The sequence below is a fragment of the Pungitius pungitius genome, chromosome 12 (genome assembly GCF_949316345.1).
Source record: "Pungitius pungitius chromosome 12, fPunPun2.1, whole genome shotgun sequence".
NCBI classification, from domain to species: domain Eukaryota; kingdom Metazoa; phylum Chordata; class Actinopteri; order Perciformes; family Gasterosteidae; genus Pungitius; species Pungitius pungitius.
Genome location: NC_084911.1, coordinates 10,968,630 through 10,984,566, shown reverse-complemented (window position 1 = coordinate 10,984,566; position 15,937 = coordinate 10,968,630). Strand labels below are relative to the sequence as shown.

General features: G+C 45.7%; 1 protein-coding gene across 4 annotated transcripts; it reads left to right on the top strand.

Moving 5' to 3' along the window:
• The first annotated feature begins 3,350 nt into the window (after nucleotides 1–3,350).
• Nucleotides 3,351–15,248, top strand: nacc1a (nucleus accumbens associated 1, BEN and BTB (POZ) domain containing a). 4 transcript variants are annotated; one of them, XM_062565823.1, is made up of 9 exons: nucleotides 3,352–3,688; nucleotides 4,157–4,308; nucleotides 7,282–7,435; nucleotides 8,217–8,486; nucleotides 8,632–9,256; nucleotides 9,388–9,558; nucleotides 10,275–10,380; nucleotides 10,537–10,634; nucleotides 11,258–15,248. In XM_062565823.1, the coding sequence occupies exons 3-9, from the start codon at nucleotides 7,310–7,312 to the stop codon at nucleotides 11,566–11,568; spliced, it is 1,707 nt and encodes a 568-aa protein (XP_062421807.1). In that variant the 5' UTR covers nucleotides 3,352–3,688; nucleotides 4,157–4,308; nucleotides 7,282–7,309; the 3' UTR covers nucleotides 11,569–15,248. The 4 variants fall into 4 exon arrangements, with proteins under 4 accessions (XP_037331907.2, XP_062421807.1, XP_062421808.1 ...); XM_062565824.1 differs by having other exon boundaries at nucleotides 3,359–3,688; nucleotides 9,391–9,558; XM_037476009.2 differs by lacking the exon at nucleotides 3,352–3,688 and adding an exon at nucleotides 3,821–3,989.
• The last annotated feature ends 689 nt before the right edge of the window (nucleotides 15,249–15,937 follow it).

The window sequence follows — 15,937 nt, the reverse complement described above, 5'->3', positions numbered from 1 at the left end:
TTTGAATAGTAGAAACATTACCAGTATGTTTGTGTATAATGTTGTTTGTTTCCCTGCTGCAGTTCATGTTTGGTACAGAGATGGAACAGTTTCATTGTGTTCTTCTTGCTCTCTGGACCATCAGGGCAGCACAAGGAGGTGGAAGCTTGAGATCTGCTGTGATCACTGTTTCCTTGTAACTTTGTATTCATTTTGCATTAAAAGTGTACCTCATTACCACTGCTTGACTGACTGAGGTATTGTAAGAACATGAAGAGTCCATCTTCCAATTGTATGACAGTTAAAATATTACTTGTGAAGTTGCACCTGAATGAAGATACAGCAGAGAAATTCATGAAGAAACACAGATGCATGTAAAGATGGCAACAAAATGTGTTGCATTTAGGCACATTAATTGTATCATTTTCTCAAATGATTCTTTCGTAAAACATGTGTACTGTAGATATTTACGTTTATATATGAATAAATTCACAGCTAGTTTGAAAGATTCATATCTTTTAGTGTATAAACTTTTCTACATTTGTAAACATTCATTAACAACATGCTTACTTACTTCAAACATAGTGTACATGTGTGTGTGTTGATTCTTCATAGTTATTTGTCAGTTCATGACTCAGCATGTGCACATCTGTCCCTACTCTCAGTGCTTGAGTGAAAGCTACCAATTGTCATGAAACGTTGGAGACTCGCCAGCTCATCAACAGAAATCAGAAAAGAGTGAAGACTGCCATCTTGTGAAGATATTTTTTAAGGACATGGAAAGGACCAGATTCAAACACATGAACCCTTCCACTGTATATATGCTCTATCATGTTACAATGATAAAAAGTACAAAGGGTGGTGTATTTAAAATACATCTCTCTCTGTTCTCTAAATGTATTCAGTTGGAAAAGTTGTATTTTCCTGACAAAGCGTAAAACAACTTGGCGCCTCCTGTATGACGGTAGATTTGTGTCTTTATTATTCAAACAAAAAAAGTTTTGAGAGCAAATTTCTTGCATTGCAAGCAAAAATAAAGTTAAGTAAATATATATAATCTGAGAATTAATTATTTGAAACTATTTTTGCTCTCAAAACAAAACCTTTTGGTCACGAAAAAAAAGTTCTCTCGGATTTTGTACGTAGTGGGCGGGGCTTACGCCGCTAAATGACTCACTAGATGTTATGAGACAGAGGTGCAAAGGTCTGTAAAATGTATTTTGGAAAACGATGTATGTAAATACTTGAAGGTACGTAGCTGTGGCTTCAATAAAATACAGTGAGCCCAGGTCCAGAACATTTTCTCTCTGTTGATCCAAATGATTTAAATTTATGAAACCATTCCTTCTTCTCTAAGTTCAGTGTCCTTTCTTTAGATATCAGAAGATTCCTGTGAAAACTTCAGTCTGTCCCAAATCGATCATCTTGTCGATACAGCTACAGGCTCTTTGAGAATGGCGCTGGACACCATTGACTCTCCAATGACACCAAGGGACTGTTGGTAACACAAAAAGACCGAGTACTACAGTATATGCAGTATGTCATAAGATCAACATCATTACATTACTCGAGTTGACCACTAGAGGGAGACACAGCTCCATATACAGAAGTGGGGATTTGCAACCTCCATGTGAAGTCGTGTCTTAATTTGAACTTACTGAGAGGTCTCAACTGGACTCACTAGATGTTATGAGACAGAGGTGCATTCAGTTGAAGGCACTAACAGAGACTGTTTGTATACCTTCTCTTTTCCATACATACAAATATACTCACACACAGGGTCACTGTAAATGTGTGTCTGTGTCTACCTTGTGGGTTTAAAGGAATTCACATCTGGGAGGGACAAAACTATCCACATTCAGGCTCGCAATTGGCTACCACTGGAGAGACCTGGCACCGTGTGTGCCGTGATTGGCTGGGGATCCTTTGGCAGCGGCCCAAACCTGTGACGCTGTTGCTGGGATGGAGTCACAGCATGCTGCTGCCAGTCCAAGTGCCCACGGCACCAGCAACAGAAACGCGGGGCATCATGCCCAGCAGGATGCCTGAGAGCGTCTCCCTGTCTGACACCCCTCTGAAGACAAGTCTCCATAGTAACAACCAAACATCTTCACACATATACCACACTTATCCTCCCTGGGATAAAAAGAGGTGTCCTCATCCCAAAGTAAATGTAAATGAATCTATAGGTGCCCCCTTAATAAATATGGAAATCACAGCAGTCACAGTATTAAAGAGAGATTTCTATTTTGTATTGCGTTCACATCTTCCTTTTCCTTATTAACAACTCCATCAGGTGGCAATATTCCATTATTGACCTTTGAAGTAACGCTGCCAATAGAACTTAATAACCTGTGACATTTTTACGTGTCTCAGCAAGCACAAGTGTAAATAAATAAATGACAAGTCAACAGTAATTTCTCGTTCCAGTACGTACATTCTGATTTGGTAAAATTATATGATATTTGCTTTCTCTCGGATGTGGTTGGGATTGCAGCCTAACAGGTGCATTGTTATTTGGGACATTTTTATCATCAATTGAATGATGCCAGAGTTCTTTTTAGCTGCTTCCTGACTTATAAAGAACAGGGCCCAACAGGCTCCACCCGGGGTGACTGTGAAGTGACGCCGTACAGGAGGCTTATCTTTGATTGTGTTTTTTGTTATAGCTGAAAGGGAGGAATTTGACAACAGATGCCCATAAGCCCATATGTTACATTAAAATCTATCAATTGATCAATAGTGTTGGAACAATCAATAATTTGACTTCAAACTCCATTTTTGGTCACACTTTCATGTTCAAGTTAGGTTAATCTGAAGGGGTGTACAGCCATGGGGACACAAGGACAAAGACGAAATGAATTGACTGAAGATGCTCGACGTGTGACGTTATGAACAGTTTCCACTGACCAATGACCCTGTTCAGTGAGGTCTGGGTTCCGGTTCATTCTGTTCAAAGAGCCACAGGTAACATCCAGACATTGCTGCTATACGTAATGTTGTGCTATTTTGAAGACTGCATACCTACACATGTGAGATGTACGTGTGCTCTTGACACACGGAGCACCGTGTCTGGTTAGCAGATGGATGCACCAAGTGATAACGCGCAGACGGTTGTAGATGTAAATATAGGCTGTGACAGTTGAACGCAGGTGCGCGCAGGTATGATTGCCAGGTGTCGCGCTTCCCCTGTTTACAGGCAACACGGGCGCGGCTTTATCCCTTCACCGTTTATATCCGCGAGTACGGCCACACGGACGGTCTACACCCCCCCAAAAAAAAGAATTCCATCCCTCAGACGCGGAGATGGCTTCCTCCTCCAAGCTGCACCGCTTTGCCGCGCCGATGCGCAAACGCACCCACGCCGTGTGCAGGGCAGGTCCCCCCCCCCGGACGCGGCCGGCGCTCGACGCAATCATGCGATTGAACGACTGAGCGCGTCATGCTTCTCCTCCTCCTCCTCCTCTTCCTCCTCCGCCACCTCTGCTCCGTGCGATCAGTGGCTCTGTGTTCCGCAATCCCTTGGGAAAGTGCCCCGCGCTCGATGGCTCCGCTATCGGCGGAACGCTCGCACTGAATGGCTGCCGGGAGCAAGGAGCAGCGAGGGGAGAGAGACAGAGAGACAGAGGGAGAGAAAGAGAGAGAGAGACGCGTCTCCTCCCTTTGAACCAACGCTCTGAGAGTCTTGCATCGACTTCGCGGCGCGGGGGTGAGTGTCTCGCCTCTGGGGGAGGAAATCTGTCCGGGGGTCGAGGATTTCTACCGGCGCTGCGTTGGGAACAGGAGAGAGGGGGAAGAGAGGGGGGAGAGAGGGGGAAGAGGCGGGGGGGTCTGTGCCCGGTGTCCTGCGTTAGCGCCGCGAGGTGATTTGGGCTGATGACGGTGGATACGGGACAGTTGAAGTTTGGGACAAATAGGCTCACTCAATCTGCACGGTCCGGAACTTTTTTTTTTTTGGAGAGGCGATGTTTGCAGTTAAACTGTTATGTCAATGTTGACTAAAGTAAACCGTGAGTGCGATTGCAGTCGTTTTTTAACTATAGTTTTATTTTGAGCACCGGCAACACTTGCAAGCGCCATTTCTGAAGAATTTTGCCTTGTTATGCCCCCTCCCTCCCTCCTCTCTCTCTCTCCCCTCCCCTCCGTGCCGCACTGGTTCCGTCTGGCTCGCCCTCAGCTGCTGCGTGTCCCGGGATGACCTGTTGATGTCGGTAGAATGGAGAATGGCAGGGGGAGCGCTTTCCCCCATCACCGAGACATTTGAATAAGCAGCGTTTCGGGGCTTTGACGAGCGGCGGCGCGGCGCGGCTTCCTCCCTCCGCTCGGGCAGTAAGTGGCTTGTTTACCTATTTAAATGTACACTGTCGCGGAAAATGCTGCCCGCGCGGTGCCGCCCCGGCGGACTGCCGTGATGTGGATGGTGGATGGTCACCAAAAAGGTTTTAAATGTGCTGTTAGCTTAGCCGTTAGCCACCTCGGCGTACAGGCCCGCTGCGGGAGATGCGAGGCGACACCAAAACATTCGATCGCAGGACTCGGGGCGGGAGGAGGAGGAGGGGGGGGGGGCTGCTCACTTGGCTCCGGGTACATTTCAGATTAATACACGTGGATATCATTTCACTGCACGTAACCCCCTTCTATCACCGAGGCGTACTGCCATCATGTGCCCTCCCCCTCTTCCATCCACCCCTCTTCCCCTGTGGAGCCAGCCGGCAGTGGAGCCCTCCTGGCGTGTAGCACTGGCACACGGTCCGGTGCATTTACGTACTCCTTATCGCCGGGCCCACCATTAACCTGCCCCCGGACCCCCCCCCCCCCCCCCCCGGACCGGGTTTGGTCGTGAATGCGCGTGACGGTGTCCACGGCGCACCAAGACCAGAAGTTGCAGACGCTTTTCGCTGCCCGCGCTGCTCCATATGGCGGATCTCCCTGTTACGTAAGGAGAATGACGCATCGGGCCTGTACATGTGTATTGATCAGCGGGCACGGGGCACATGGGAGGCAGTGAATGTCTACGGAGGGAGCGCGTTGTGCGCCCGCTGCGCCGATGACTCCACGGTAACCCCTGTGCCCCCCCTCGTACAACTGGAAAGTATCCGAAACGGTTTAAGTTGTGAAATATGTCATGACATTAACATGAGCTCTTTGGATGTGGCTCTGAAGCCTTTTCCATAAAAAGTCTAAGAACTTTGAAGTATGTTGTATGAATATGTATAACTACTTCCCCCTCCCGGTGTGTGGGTGCATTTTGTGAGTTCACGTTGCTGCACTTGACGTGTTTAATGGAATAAGGACCTAAGATGATCCCTCTCCTCTTTGCAGGCCTCGCTGCCCCTCCTTGGTGCATAAACACACACACACACACACACACACACAGTCACATTCTCTCTCACTGTCGGGGCAAACTGTGCAAACACACCCCGCTCTCAGCTCGGTGTTTGTGTGTCTTTTATGTGCACGCATGTGTGCTCGCTGTGGCTCGGCCAAACTGTAAACAAGCGGTATTGTCTCACGTCTGTGCGCGACTCAGTGTGCCTTTTGTGGGTTTGTTTGAGTTTGTGTGTGTGCGCATCTGTGTTTTAGTATGAGGGAGACGGAGCTTGAGTGAGGCAGAGACAAAGAGAGCATTTCTCTTTTCGCCCGGAGCTTGGCGACGTCCCAAATGGAAGGCTTTGGATATGATGGGGCGGCTCACTCCGGCCCTCATCAGTCAGCGGCACCAAAGTTGGTTGTGTGCCTCTCGCAGGGTGGGCTTCAATCGGTTTATTCTGCCAGTATCAGTGATGGCCTTTGTTTGTTATCTCCCCTCTTGTGTGTTTGTATGTGTGTGTGTGCATGTAGCTCGCAGCACGCGGGGGGTCAAGGCACCCATGTGTCCATCCGGGTCCTGTACATTCATTCGTGTACATCGGTGTGAAACCGTACGGATGGCATTCGGCCTTAAGAGAAGAGGTTCACGGCCAGTGAAAGGCCAGCGCACAATGGCGCCGTTGTCTTGGCTGTGATCGCGGAGGTAACACGGTGGCTGTGGGTACAGAGGGCACATAATGGGGACATATAATGCAAACACACACGGTTCTCCTGACCAGTAGAATGCTGCTCCCCCTGTGCTATTGTGCAAATGAGGTCATGTATACAAATTATAACGCATAAAAGAAAATATCTGGTGTCTTTATAATATCCTGGCACCGAATACAATGCGTGTTCTCACGATACCAGGCTTTAAAAAAAGTCTGTGTGCGGCGTTCGTGTCCTCAGCAGAGCAGCCTTTGGTTCACTCTAATTGAATATTGACAGTCATAATATAGACATCCGCGTGAGGGTGCAGGCCAATGGGGTATGTTTTCCTTTGGCTGTTTAGATAAGTGAGTGGAAAAATGTTTGGTGGTGTTTGTTCAGGCCAGTCTGTTATTATATGTGCAAAAGTGTGTGGCCCAGTTATCTCAGGACACCGAAGACCAGAAATAAAGGCTTCTACTGAGCCCACTCCGGGCAATGGCAACTAGTGCGAGGCCAAAGTGCCACGGAGGAGTAACGCGACGTAGAAAATCCCTGGAAGGTGCAAAAACTATTGGTTTCAAATATCAATGCCCTGTTTGCCTGCCAAAAGCCGCCAGTAGGACAGTGGGACGACATATTTGTGGGCTTTGTCAAGTGGACATGCCAGGGATAGGATACTTATTGAGGCCTTTCTTTTTTCCCCCTCTAGGATGAAGGTGTTTTTTTATTATGATTAATTGAGCTCTGTAGTAATAAAAAGCCATTGGCCATGAGATGTTTGGTATTGCAGAATCGATTCAACATGTCCAATCGCCCGTTACAAAGCCAACGAGGACCGACTTCGGCTTGGTGTGTTCCAGGCTTTATTGAAAGGGGCCCTTTTGTCCCACGCTGAAGGGTCTGACATTCCTCACCTGTTTTTTGTTTTAGGTCCCTTCTGTCTGAGCCTTGTCTCTTAACACATCCCCGTTACGTTACACCTCCCCCTTTTTTATTGCCTCCCGCGTCTTACACCAAAGACACGGCACAGGATGAAGCAGTGTTTGTCATTGATTAACAAATTGCCATTTCCTGCTTATCCCATCTGGGAATATAATCCCGCTCCAGGTCATAAAACTGTAATGACTACGATCAAAAAAAAAACCCGGTGCGCGTTAAAGTGCCGACTCATGGTATAAACCACAACAACCCGATGCATGCGAAGTGAATTAACAACCAGGCTTTATAACATATATCAATGCAGTGTCTCTTAATGTAACTGTCATTTTACTTTCTGTTTTTCTTTCCTCCTTTCCCGGCAAGACCCTTTGGTGGTGTGCGTCGGCGCACCATGGCCCAGACCCTCCAGATGGCGATCCCAAACTTTGGAAACAATGTCTTGGAGTGTCTGAATGAGCAGCGGCTGCAGGGCCTCTACTGCGACGTCTCCGTGGTGGTTAAGGGCCACGCCTTTAAGGTACTGATGGGACAGCGGGTAATGAGTGTTTTTAAAACGGAAAATGACGCCTGTTTTGAAAGGTCCAGGCTCGGGTGTAAACAATGATCCCCGGGGGGGGGGGGCTCAATGGCAGCCAGGTTGTGTCCGGGGTGGAATGCTAATCTGCTTCAAAGGAAGCGTTGTTGGGAAAAGCCTGAAAACAGGGGGCGGCCATGGCAGCGTTTGTGACTTTTTAACTGGTCCAACCGGGAGTGATGATACGCTTTTACAGAGAGCAGCTTTTCATGCTCCTCATTGAGCTGAAAGTTTGGCAATAGGTTAAATCACTCTTTTTAGTCTTGGAATGACAACTGTAGTGCTTTATTAGCATGCCATTTCCCACTTTGTCTGTAAAGACAATAGGTTAGATTGCCCCCAATTAAATTGCCCTGAGTCTCGGCTGGATGACATTCCTCACTCTTATTTTGGCTAAACCCAAGACTAAAACAGCTGTTTTCTTTGGGGGAACTTCAAAGCAATATTTTTGGATTCCTATTATGTGAAATACCTGAAAATATGAATAAATGCTATAGAACAACCATGACGTAGAAACTTATAAGCATTGAATGCTTGCTTCATTTACTTTACTGTGTACTCTAGTGTAACTAGTGTCAAATCTAGTTTGGGTGTTGTACCTGCTATTGGAATGATATGCAGCCAATTGAGCAAATTAGTTTTATGTGTCTCTCTCTCTCTCTCTCTGATTTTAAATCCTTTAGTCTAACTGTAAATGCCATTTCCACATCTGTTTTGGTCTCAGGCCCATCGAGCCGTGCTGGCTGCTAGCAGTTCTTATTTCCGGGACCTTTTCAGCAACAGCAACAGTGGCGGAGGTGTCGGCAATGAGGCGAGCCCGACCGTGGTGGAGCTCCCGTCGGCTGTGCAGCCCCAGAGCTTCCAGCAGATTCTGTCCTTCTGCTACACAGGCCGTCTCAGCATGACGGTGGGGGACCAGTTTTTGCTCATGTACACCGCCGGCTTCCTGCAGATCCAACAGATCATGGAGAAGGGCACCGAGTTCTTCCTGAAGGTACGGCGGAAATAGTTTTTTAGTTGAATCTTCTCGAAACGCTTTTGAGTCTTTGACCTATTCTACGATTTCGACGCTTTGAGCACAACACACACACAAACCAAACGCATATCTGTCGCCAAGCCTGACTTACATTCATTTCCAGGTCTCCTCTCCGAGCTGCGACTCCCAGGGCCTTCACGCTGAGGAGGCCCCATCCTCGGAGCCCCAGAGCCCGGTGACGCAGACCAGTGCCGCTGCAGGCCGGCCGGCCTCCTGCCTGACGCCGCTGCCGCTGGCGTCCCGGGTGAAGACCGAGCAGCCGTCCAGCCAGCCGGAAGCGGCCGCACCGTACTCGGTGGTCTGCACTCCGGTGGCCAAGCGGCTGTGGGAGGGTGGCAGCGGGAGCGGCAGAGACGGGACGGGCTCCGGAGGCTCCGGAGGCGGGGCGAGGAAGGCAGCGCGTTATTCCCAGGAGGCGGTGCGGACCAGTGCCATCCAGAGCCCCGGGGCCATGGGCATGGGTGCCAACGTGAACAGCCTGGCGGGCACGGGCGCCAGCGGCGGCGGCCTCAGTGGCAGCGCCGCGAGCAACGGGTGCTCCGGCGCGGGCCTCGGCATGTCGGAGGTCGCCAGCCCCGGCACCCTGAGCACCTACGCCAGTGACTCGCCGGTCAGCTACCACGACGACGAAGAAGAGGAGGAGGCGACGGACGAATGTGCCGAAGAGCAGTACAGGCAAATCTGCAACATGTATACCATGTACAGCATGCTCAACATGGGAGCTGCAGGTAATGCACACGGGGCAGAGTCGTAGCCGTAGTAGCACGCGGAAGAACGTCTTATCTGAACGGCTTCAAGTCACCCGGCGGATTTGTCGTTTATGTGTTTATTCTAATTCCGCACTGTTGTTTTCCTCCAGCAGCAGGTGAGCGTGTCGAAGCTCTACCAGATCACACAGAGACACGCGGGCGCATGCGAGGCCGAGACCTCACATGTCTCCCCGTGGAGCTCATCGCTCAGATAGGCAACCGCTGTCATCCCAAACTGTACGAGGAAGGAGACCCCGCGGAGAAACTAGAGCTGGTCTCAGGTATGGTTTGTGTGTTCTCAAAGACGCATGCCGTGGTGACATTGCTTTTCCAGATGTGTGTTTCAGAGGAGTTGGTAAATGCACAGAATTCTTAATCAAAGCCTTTAAAAGAAATGGAGGATCTATGTATGATCCCGTTAGAGTTAGGATGAATTTAATGAATTGGACATGACGAGGCCATATCAATTATTATGTATATGTATATAATTATGTGTAAATTCACATAATTAGAGGAATGGTGTTGGTATGCAGATCATGTTGCAGGACCACTCAAATGACCTTGGTCTGTTTATGTCAAGGACATCCTACAGCAAATAGGCAGGTACCTCTCAATATATTGTGTGACTTAGAGGGAGGGACCACAGGAAGGATGCACTGTAGTGTGTAGACATGTATTGCGCATACCATAATAATATTATGATTATACCCACTGAAACCTATGAACAGAGCAACGAGCTTAGGTTGGCAAAACTCAGCACTCACAAGGACAGCGTCCTCCCTCCCAACCACCAGCTGCACTGTTGATGTTGTTGTTGTTGGTCTGAATCCGACTTGGCACGAAATACACAGACGATGAAGTCCCGTTAATCAGAGTGAAGATCTTTATCTTTACCGTGCGACCCGTATGACAACACATACGTCGCAAATGGCGCACCGATGATGATGATGATTATAAGTGGTGCATTTGGTTTTCATTCCGTGCGCATTCTTTGCAGGTACGTCTGTGTACATATCGCGCGCGCAGCTGATGAACTGTCACGTGAGCGCAGGGACCAGACACAAGGTGCTGCTCAGGAGGCTGCTGGCCGCCTTCTTCGACAGGTTTGTTTCTTCAGTCTATTCCTGCAAAGTCTTTCATGTAAATAAATAAAGAGACTTATTAAAATATATATATATATATATTGGCATCGGAGGGAAATCAAATGGTTTTGCGCATCTGTTATTTGTTCTGTGCAAATCATTCTTATCTTCTATCAGGAATACTCTGGCCAACAGCTGTGGAACAGGCATCCGCTCGTCCACCAATGACCCGAGCCGCAAGCCCCTGGACAACAGGGTTCTGCATGCGGTCAAATGTGAGCTTGAATCCTTTCCTGTCTGCGGGGGTTTGCCCACGAGCGTGGCAAACAATTTAGATAGGCTCTACTTGCATTCATGCATTCCCTGTGATTATCATTATGTAATAACCCACGGTGACCACTAGACAGCAACGTCCACCTATGGTCACATATGTGCGTGTGCACATGTGTCATAATGTCATCAGACATTTTTGGAAACGGGCTAAATAAAAAAGTCAATATTTACATCACCAACTAAGGGAGATGTATACAATATTCACCAGCTAAAGTTTGGGTAAAAGTTAGACATTGTTTATTTTAAATATACAGTAGAATCTTGGGACGCAATCTTAGTTTGACCATCAATACTGTATCTGTGAGGAGGAGGAGGAGGAGGAGGAGGAGGAGGAGGAGGAGGAGGGATACTTTAGCCCGCTTAAATACTCCATGCACCTTGCAAGTAGGTGAGGTTTTACTTGGTGGAAAAAAACCAACAGAATGAATGAGTACCACACCTCTCATTAAGTAATGTGTGTTCCGCCTACTTAACATGGGACACTGTTTTAAGCTTCCTGTCTGCTCCAGTTCTTTAATGTAGGTGCGATCAGCCTCGTCATTTATCTCTCTCTCCTCCGTGCCAGTTTATTGCCAGAACTTCGCCACCACCTTCAAAGAGAGCGAGATGAACGCCATCGCGGCCGACATGTGCACCAACGCCAGGCGCGTCGTCCGCAAGAGTTGGATCCCGAAGCTGAAGCTACTGATGGCGGAGAGCGACGCCTACACGGCTTTCCTCCCCGACGGAGTCAAGATTGAGGAGGACACCCTGGGGGCGGATCCAGCCTTTGACCCCGCCTCCCTGGAGGCCGCCGGCGGCGCTGGCATGGAGTCAGCTGGCTCTTCAGGTGAATCGCTACCAGGCGTGGGTGGGGACGGAGGACCGTTGTTTTGAACATTGCGTCTGGGGAAGTTTGAAATGGTGACACACACACACACACACACACACCCCCCAATATTCCCCAGTTCTGCTTGCCTCTAAACTCTTTGGCCCGCTCTGATCTCTCACATCTGACTATCTATACTATAACTGCTAGGGTGAACAGCTGTTACCCTGATGTAACCAGGACATGAAAACGTTTGTTTTTTTTGTCTCTATGACTGTACAATGGAGTTAGTTGAGTAACGGGAGAGAGTGAGAGGGTTTTCTCCTAACTGCCCTCTGCCCCCCTTGTCTTTTTAATGTGTGTACGAGCATCCACCGTTTAAATACATTCCCTTAAACGCAGGTGAGGGGGTGAGCTTGCCGGCGTGGCCCGAGTAGGAAGGTAGGGTGTGATGGACGGGCAAGCAGTTGAGGTGACGAGTGTACTGGGTTTTAAAGTGTCAGCGGCATTCTTCCTCTATGCAACCCTGACAGTTTTTCATTGCAGCCTAGGAAAAAAAGGAACTGAATTTAAAATAGATACACTAGTAAGCGTTAACACTACCTGTTCTTACTCGCATCTTCCTCTTACCACTAGGTATTCTTCACCGCATCGTCGTTCTCTAGACCAGAGAATTGCACCCGAGTGTTTCACTGTGCAGCGTCCTATACCAATGTGTTTCATCTGTCTCTTTTTTTTTTCCTAAATTTTTAGCATGTTTCTCCGTCTATAAACTGAAAAAGTGATTCAGAGTGAAGGGGAAAGCTTTTTACTGAGATGATTGTAAAGAAATTGAAATGGCAACAGGTAATCAAAGATGGTCATATTTTTAGAAGACAAACTATATTTATACAAGCGCCCATGCCTAGAACGGTGTGAGCAAAGAGAGTGAAAGGGATTGTTTTAAAATCTCATTCTTCTATTGCTTCTATTGAAAGAGGTCTTGTCAAATATGGAAAAGTGCTATTTTTGCATAAAAAGGAGTTTAATAAAGCAGTCTTATCACAAGACCCATAGCCATTTATTTTTATCTTAATTTGAAAGTGCAGCGTGATGGAATGAGCAGTTGAACTGCTGAATTTGAAGCATTTCATCTTCTGTTCTTTAGCAGTGAGGGAATAAGACGTGTTTTGCTGGCTTGTCTTTTGTCTATGAGATCCATTTCTTAGGTTTTGAACCTGCAATTTTTGCCTCCTTCGATAAAACATTGGCCTACCATTTGGTAGAAATATAAAGCTTATATTGATGTGACTACTCCGTTATTTTCTTCTTTGTGCGCAAATGACTAAAAAAAAACCTCCAAAATCCACAGAAAAGAAATAAGGGTATATTGGAATGTGCCTTCTAATTGAACAAATGGGTGCCAGTGGGTACAGTGATGTCATGAGGAGGCAATATTGCTTGAAGAAAATGGATTTGATGGTACAACCCGTGTGTGTGCACGTGTGTGTGTGTGTGTCTGTGTGTGTGTGTGTGAAGCGGCTCTTTGGTTACGATGGAGAGCGTGTCTTTTAAGTACGTAGTTTATTCATGTATCTAATAAGGACATTCAAAATGGTTGACGGTTTTATTTTAAGAGTTTGACATGATTTTGCACCCTCCAATGAGAGTGGAGGTTTCTGCACCTTAATGAACCTGCACCTTTTGACAAATGTGTAGCAATTGAACCCGTTTAGGTGGAATTTGTCCTTTTTTTTCTTTTCTTTTTTTCCCATGTCCGCATGTGTTTCTTGTTTAGAAGCGGCACAAATTCTTACTGTAAATAATCAAAATGACTGTTGAGTTAAATCCCAAGTGTTCTTCCTTTCTGTTGCTGGATGCATCTGATTATTAAATGTAAAAAAAGCTGACCTTTTTTTTAAATGTAAAAGTTAGTGTTTTGCTAGAAGCTTCTTGAATGACCTAAGAGTTTAGCAGCAAAGACTCCTCATTCCTGGTGGAGATGGATGGTCAGTCACAATAGTCAACGTGAGATTTAGGAATATCAAACGCTCTCACATACAACTGATTGCTTTCTCCTTCTGGAGGGACAGGTTTCATTTTGTAAAGGCAGGTACAGGGTAACGATTCTGAATAGATTTACGTCTTATTTAAACCAGATGAGTCAACCTTTATTGAAGAAATAACATGATAGATGAAGCGCAGCCTATTCTCATTAGTTTCACGTTATTGGTTTACTGAAATGGTTTGACCTGATGATACATGGACAGAACAAAAATGCAGTACCTTGTAAGTATTCTCTTAAGGGTAATGACAACAAAACCTCAGCAAGCTCTACATTTGACTGTTGATGCCACATATGCACCCTTCCCCCACGTACCTCTCCGGTGTCTTGGAAGACTTTTGTTCTTCCTCTCCTTCATGCAGCTGGTGTCGCGTTTCACTTTCACAGGTTTATTCATGCGTTTCTGCAACGGGCAAAGCAGTGGGTTTAGCTGGTTGAATCTAGAATGATGAATATCTTTTCATGGGCTTAGTGGCTTTTGACTTTTTGGCCAAGTTTACAGTTCTGCTCAGACTACATCTTCCCGTTCTTACCCAATGTTTTTATAAACTATGACCAAACTAAAGTTGATGCATTTAAATTAGCACGGTTTACTGGGATCTCACAAGATGTTATACAGTATAGACTTTAAACTTGTCAGACTAAAGATTTTCAAAATAAATCCTCATGTTAAATTTAGCAATGCACCTTTTTTTTGTTCACCATGATGGCTACTACATCTGTTCCTGCCTATGTATCAGGTAGGGGAACAGCCATATTACTACTACGTTCTGAAGTTAGTTCCATTGTTAAAGGGCTGTTATTGATGGTGGCAATTAGACATGGAAGACATCAGAGTGCAATTCTCATTGATACCCTGAGAAACGCATTGAGTCTCACGTAGAAAAATGTTCAGACGCAAATGTAAACAATAGTAAAGCCTTTAAAGCAAGGAAAAACAGTTTCGTACAGTAACTATAATATTACATCAGAATGGATTTTTATTTTTTGCTTTGCGTTGAGCCATTATCAATATTTAGCCTAATGAGCCTCGGGAAGAATAACTCTGGTTATTGTACATTTCAATGTCCAAAAGTAACCTCACTCGCAACCTTCTTGCACACTGCTTCATATGCAATATGTGTACGAGTGGATGCGTTACACTTTGAGAAAAGAGTGTCATGATTCATTTTTTTTTTTCAATACGTTCTTCTCCGCACATTGTCCTTTCTGTATCTTGATCATATGTGTTTACAAAACATATAGACCTACACACTTGAATAGATGAGGTGTGGCACGGCATGGGGAACCTTTTGTCACTAAGCAGTACATATATAAATACGATTATACACATGTATAGATGAATACTGTATATTATATATAGACGCACACAGAGGTCAGATTGTTTGTTGTGCACTCGCAGCATGAGGTATATACTTACCCGGAAACGGCGCTTCTCCACAACCTGTGCAGTAATTGGTCTGCCCTGGTCCATGCCCCTGCTCCTTGCCCTCTGTAACCCCGTAGCGCCATTAGTCATCCTGTACTGCTCATCCTATTTCTGTGTTCCAAGTGCCAATAACCTTGTGAAAGCCCTGTAACTGTGACCCAACATTATCAAAGGTAATTGCACATTAACAACTGTAAAATAAAGAAATACAAGTCATAGAGAAAATGTCAAAATGGATTAAATAATGAATATCTTAATAAAAGATTTGTAACAAATTGTGATTTTTTTTTTTAACTGGCTGTCATTGATAAGCTACCTTTTGGATGTCTGGCTGGTTTTTAATACACTTTTCATGAACAAAAAAAAAATGACCGTATAGGAAAAGGTTATGTAGTGATTTTGTATTTACAATGAGAGCATAGAAGTGACTATTATCTTGTAACTGTCACCTAAAAAGAAAATAGATTACATGCGTAACAATGCGTTTACAACTAAATCTTAAAAGTCTGTTTAATTTCTATTTCTGTTGTGAAACCTTTTTTTCTGAAGTAACTAAATGAAGTTTACTGCAAGTATTTGCATGTGACCAGTTTCTGCCATGCATTATAAACATCATCACACAAAGTTGTACCTGCCCTCATTTGGCCGTAGTTCATCTTTCAAACATGAGAAGTTCTTTCCTTGAAATGACAATTGTCTCACGAGGCCAGTATTCATTGACCGGTTTTATATTATGCTTTTTAACTAGGAAAACACAAGAAAATGACAACTCAATTTTTTAGAGAGAACGTTAAATAAAATATTAAACTGATGCACTTTGTTATGCATCTAAACAGTGACTCTACCTCCCCTAAAGTAAAAACATGTTATTGAATAACAACAATTTACTTAAATGATTGTTAATTATAAACAGTTTGTCAGTTCTATCCACAGTGATTTCATTATGGTTGTCGTGGTCAGTCTA

What these genes read in the sequence shown, in the direction of transcription:
- nacc1a (XM_037476010.2), top strand. Translation starts at nt 7,310, where the DNA reads ATGGCCCAGACCCTCCAGATGGCGATCCCAAACTTTGGAAACAATGTC. An exon ending in GCACCGAGTTCTTCCTGAAG is followed by an intron (nt 8,487 to 8,631) that starts GTACGGCGGAAA and finishes ATTCATTTCCAG; the next exon opens with GTCTCCTCTCCGAGCTGCGA. An exon ending in GAAACTAGAGCTGGTCTCAG is followed by an intron (nt 9,559 to 10,274) that starts GTATGGTTTGTG and finishes CATTCTTTGCAG; the next exon opens with GTACGTCTGTGTACATATCG.